The following is a 6,000-nucleotide window of genomic DNA, read 5'->3' on the forward strand; positions in this document are numbered from 1 at the left end:
ACACTACACACAAGTTACACACTGTTGAATGAATTAGCATTCTTTCCACACTCAAAAATGATCAGGGAGACAAGACACCTTCTTGCGGATCATTTCAGAGAACACCTCTGGGACAACCGCACCCACCAACCCCACTACCCTGCGGCTGAACACTTCAAATCCCTCTCCGACTCCATCAAGGACATGCAGGTCCTGGGCCTCCTCCACTGCCAACCGTTATTACCCGAAGCCGAGAGAAGGAACGCCTCATATTCCACCTTGGGACCCTGCAACCACCTGGGATAAATGTGGATTTCAACACCGTCTTCATTTCCCCTCCCCCCGACATTATCTGAGTCCCAAGCTTCCAACTCGGCACCACCCTCCGGACCTGTCCATCACTCCCCCTCTCTCACCTATCACCTTCTGCCTAACCTTCATCCACCTATTGCTTTCCCAGCTAATTTACCCCCAACCCCCTCCCATTTATCTCTCAGCCCCGATCCACAAGACTCATTCCCGAAATGTCGATTCTCCTGCTCCTCGGATGCTGCCTGACCTGCTGTGCTATTCCAGCACTACATTCTCAGCTATGTAAATGCAAATCCTTTTATCGTTCATCCCTGCCTTACTTCTCCCCAGTCTTCCTCACACTCACTCTTTCATCCAAAGATGAATTGGCCATGCTAAATTACCTACTGTGTTCAGGGATGTATAGGTTAGGGGTATACATAGAGTAATAAAGGTCGGGGAATGGGATACTCTTTGGAGAGTCACTGTGGGTTTGTTGGACCCAATAGGCCAGTAACTCGTTTTAGCCTTGCAGGTTACAACGCATCAGATGCATGTCAAGATTTTTTTTCCCCAATGAGTTGAGTGTTTCTGCCTCCACTCCCACATGGAGTATATTTTAGACAAACTCAACGTTTTGTTAGTCACCCACTTACACTTATGTACTGATAGGTTATCTTGAAATTTTCCCTAATTTTTCAGGCCAATCTTTTCTCATCGTTTTCCTAACTTGTTTTTAAACTATATTTCTTGTGACTTTTTTTGTGGTTTATCTTCCCCTTTGTGCTTCTGAACAACGAGGTTTTGAAGCAGCACTCATTCCATTTGTGAGGATGTGTCTACACTGAGCCTCTAGAATCTCACTTTTGATGTTTCTCACTAATTCATTCTTGACTTGTCTTCAAGTAGCTACATCCATACACACCATACTAGATCAACTCTCAGCTTCACAAACTTTGTTTTTCCCCCAACAGGGAACTTTTACTCCTTTTCTATCTTATTCTTTGCCATATGATGATGTGAAAGCTATGTTAAGATCACTGTCTCCAAAACTGACACCCACTGCTATTTCATCCTTCATTTCCTGAGCTTAAATTGAGAATTGCCTCCTCTCATTGGGCTGTGTTAGGTTCAAAACAAAATCCTTTGAAGGCAGTTCAAGAACAGTGTTCTCTCCCAGGATTTCCACACTGTTTATACTTGACATGGTTTTCTATTAGTTAATGTCTTCAGCTATTCTTGTCCTTTTTAACACTCAGACATTTGCCTATACATATTTGTTCTTAGGGTCACAGTCATAGAGAAGTACAGCATGGAAACAAACCCTTCAGTCCAACTCATCAATGCCAACCAGATATTCTAACCTAATCTAGTCCCATTTGCCAGCACTTGGCCCATATCCCTCTAAACTCTTGCTATTCATACACCCATCCAGATGTCTTTTAAACAATGTCTTAGTGGTTAGCACTGCTGTCTCACAGCACGAGGGACCCAGGTTCGATTCCAGCTTCAGGCAACTGTCTGTGTGGGTTTCCTCCAGGTGCTCCGGTTTCCTACCGCAATCCAAAAAAATGTGCAAGTTTGGTGAGTTGGCCATGCTAAATTGTCCATAGTGTTCAGGGATATGTAGGTTAGATGCATTAGTCAGGAGTAAATGTAGAGTAATAGGGTAGGGGAATGGATCTGGGTGGGATACTCAGAGGGTCATTGTGGACTTGTTGGGCCAAATGGCCCTGTTTCCACACTGTAACGATTCTATGAAACATTGTCATTGTACCAGCATCCACCACTTCCTCTGGCAGCACATTCCATACACGCATGACCCTCTGCACAAAACAGTTTCCCCTTAGGTCCCTTTTCTATCTATCTTTCTCCTCTCACCCTAAACCTATGCCCGCTAGTTCTGAACTTCCCAATCCCAGGGAAAAGACTTTGTCTATTTATCCTATCCATGTCTCTTATGATTTTATCAACCTCTATAAGACCATCCTTCAGTCTCCGACGCTCCAGGGAAAACAGCCCCAGCCTATTCAGCCTCTCCCTATGTCTCAAATCCTCCAACCTGGCTACATCCTTGTAAATCTTTTCTAAACCCTTTCAAGCATCACAACATCCTTCTGATAGGAAGGAGACCAGGATCACATGCAATATTTCAAAAGTGACCTAACAGCATGATCTCCCAACTCCTATACTCAATGCTATGACCCAGTAAAGGTTCCTCTTTCTATTTGGGTTCTATGCATAGCTTCTGGTGCTGAGGCTTTTTAAATTTTTAGTAAATAATTCCTAGCTCAACCTACATGGCCTCTCATAGTGATTCATTAGGAATACGTGAATCAATCATTATGGAGCCAAAATCCCTGAAGTGTTGAAGCAGGTCTTTCAAGTCCAAAGCAACCCTCTGAAGAGTATCCCACCCGGGTCTAACCCCCTACTCTATCCCTGTAACCTTCCATTTCCCATGGTCATTGCGCCTAGCTAATCCAACAATCCTCCTCTCTAGGTCTTGCTGACTGCCTTTCTCAGCAATCTTCCTTTCTCTCCACTCCTCTAGGTGCTGCAGACTGCCTGTCTCAGGATCATGCCTCTCTCTTGTAATATCCAGTTAGAAGTTTTACAAAATGCTACCAAATTACTTGCGGTTGTAAGCGAGATCGAGCAAGCAGTGCATATTTCTAGATTTGTGTGCTGGCCTAAATGCCTGTGCCAAATGTCTGGAACTCATTTGAATGTAGTAGTACACTAGTTTCGAGCTTGCCCTACTGTACAATTTCTATTATTCAGTCATGGTGCTATAGTAACATTAAATTACCTAATAGTTCTTCTTAAAGAAGACATTTATAACACATTGATGTCTGTATGCCCAACAGGGGGAGTTAAAATGGAACTGAGAGGTTGTGCATCCAGTGAAGCTTGTCAAGCCATTGACCAATCAACGATGGGGATGCAGCTGAGTTATACCGGAAACTGCTGTGAGCCCAAGCTGTGCAATAAGGCTGTACTTTTTCCAGGTAATAATGACAAGCACATATTCTAAGTCTGTATTCACAGTAACCACTCACTCCAGGTGGCATGGTGGCTCAGTGGCTAGCACTACTGCCTCACAGCACCAGGGACCCAGGTTCAATTCCACCCTTGGGCAAGTGGCTGTGTGGTGTTTGTACATTCTCCATGTGTCTGTGTGGGGGCTCTGGTTCCCTCTTAGTCCAAAGATGTGCAGGTTAGGTGGATTGGTCATGCTAAGTTGCCCATAGTGGCTAGGAATGTGCAAGCTATATGGATTAGGCATAGGGAAACACCGGGGGATGGGGTGGAAAAGGAGAACCTGGGTAAGACACCCTTCGAAGGATCAGTATGGCCATATCCACCAAATCACCTGCTTCCACACTGTAGGGATTCTATGATTCATTGCATGGGCAATGTGACTGACGCAACAGCACTCCTGCACATGATACACAAACAGATAGATAGAAACAGACACAAGTAAAAAGGGACAAATACTTGCACACACTCATACAGACACACAAGCAAAAATGCAGACAAAGACTCAGATATTCACACATACTCTCACACAGGCACAGAGACTCAGACTGGCAATATACACAGTACAGAGCTGAAAATGTGTTGCTGGAAAAGCGCAGGTCAGGCAGCATCGAAGGAACAGAAGAATCGACGTTTCGGGCATAAGCCCTTCTTCAGGACTTCTGGCTTCGGGCTTATGCCCGAAACGTCGATTCTCCTGTTCCTTGGATGCTGCCTGACCTGCTGCGCTTTTCCAGCAACACATTTTCAGCTCTGATCTCCAGTCCTCACTTTCTCCTCGAAGAATATACACAGTACACACTAGGCTACAAATACACCAACATGCAGAAATACATTCACACAGATATAACCAGAGATGCTTACACCAAATTAAAAATCACAGACATATTCACTAGCACACTTACAGACATTCACACAAGTATATACAAGTGAACACAGATACACCCTCTCATAGGTACACTCCCACACATAGTACATTCTCAAAAATACACATAAAGAAGCAAATACAGACAGGACAAACAAAAACAGACACACAAAGAAAAACAGACATATGCACTCACATATCAGAGGCACACAGACAGGCATGCACAAAGCCATATCCACTTTTACATCTGCACAGCCACAAACTCATATAGATATATACATACACACACACACACACACTCACAAACAGAGACTCAGACACAAACATGCGAAAATATACAACACAAATACAGGCTCACACACAAGGAGGAATGCACGGGCACAGACTCAAACACATACACATGCATAATCTCTGACACAAACAGACATGCACTCACATGGATATACACACATAGGTAAACAAAGGCATACAAACACTGACATATACACATACTGAGACTCACCTACTCCATCTCTGTAACAAACTGACAGGCAGATAAACAAATACATGAACATACACACTGCCATACATAAACACTGAAACACAATCACTCAAACAGATACATACACACATTAGAAACCACAAGCATACATAAACACACTTACATATGCCAAAAAGAACACATGCACTCAGATACACTTTCTCTGTCGCAGCAGCTTCTATTTCACTCATGTCCCAGCAGTTATTCATCATTGCTACCCCAACTCAGCTCCAGTCACATCCTGGATCCACCTGTATACCACACCCACATTCCCACACCCACTGATATGCCCAACCCACATTCCCACAGTATTCCTATTCCCACCAGCCTTGTCCCTCCACATTAATGCAGTCATTGCAAGCGCTCCATCTCTAGATCTGTCTGGAAGATATGAAGCACTCTCAGGGGATGCTCCTGCCTCAGAGTACAACCAACCTAACCAGAGAACGAAACCAGAACCACCAAGGCTTTTTTACTCCAACATGAGCCCGTTCCTCTCAAACTGCAACAATAACATGAAATGCAATGATAACGTAGTTCATTGTGATTAAGATTAAGCGAGTCAGTTGCCATCTCCCACTCTGCAAACCAGGTCAAAATACCCCCCTCCCCCTCCAGCAAAACCTCTGCCCTGTCCTCCCCCTGAACTGAAACCTTCCTTCAGTCTACCCCAACAAGCCATCTCTTGATCATATACCCTTCCAATCTGCCTGTCAACCCTTCTCTCCACCCCTAGCTCCATTGATCACCATCTTATTGTTACTGGATTTTTCTCTTCAGGTACTTCTGGTTTTCATTTTAATCTGACCTTGTTGTTGCTCTTAAAAACAGCTACTGGTTTACATCTTTGTACAGCATATAGCTCTACCCACTCCACCATCCCCTCCATCACTTCTTCATCCTCTCCCTGCCCTCCACCACATCTTCAGGCCCAAACATCCCATCCCTGCCTCAAAGGCAACATATCCCTGACTCTCTCCAAACAGCAATCCCTACTCTACCCCCCAGGGTTGGAAACGTACCCCTTTGACCAAACCTTCTGGTGTCCAGGGCCCTGAGATCTTCTTCAGAGCGTGTCAGTATCCTTCAGGCGTAGAGAGAGGCGCTACCTAAATGCACATCATCCCTGTACCGCACTCTGCGCCAAACTCACTACTTACGGTCGATGTTCTCCTTTACAACTAAAACCTCCCACTGGGCCCAGTGGAGGTAGGAAGGAAGCGGGACTCAGGCCGTTCAGCCCATCGAGGCAGTGCCCGCCACCCCCCCCGATCACGTGCTGACCTGATGACCTTCCCTTTGT

At 44.9% G+C, this 6,000-nt stretch overlaps 1 protein-coding gene across 1 annotated transcript in view; it reads left to right on the forward strand.

Moving 5' to 3' along the window:
- LOC122544226 (phospholipase A2 inhibitor 25 kDa subunit-like) overlaps window positions 1-6,000 on the forward strand; it is a 29,323-nt gene that overhangs the window by 14,108 nt on the left and 9,215 nt on the right. Inside the window, exon 5 of the mRNA XM_043683303.1 lies at window positions 3,141-3,283. Coding sequence (XP_043539238.1) covers window positions 3,141-3,283 — 143 coding nt within the window. The remainder of the gene's footprint in view (window positions 1-3,140; window positions 3,284-6,000) is intronic.

Source organism: Chiloscyllium plagiosum, chromosome 47 (assembly GCF_004010195.1).
Source record: "Chiloscyllium plagiosum isolate BGI_BamShark_2017 chromosome 47, ASM401019v2, whole genome shotgun sequence".
NCBI lineage: Eukaryota > Metazoa > Chordata > Chondrichthyes > Orectolobiformes > Hemiscylliidae > Chiloscyllium > Chiloscyllium plagiosum.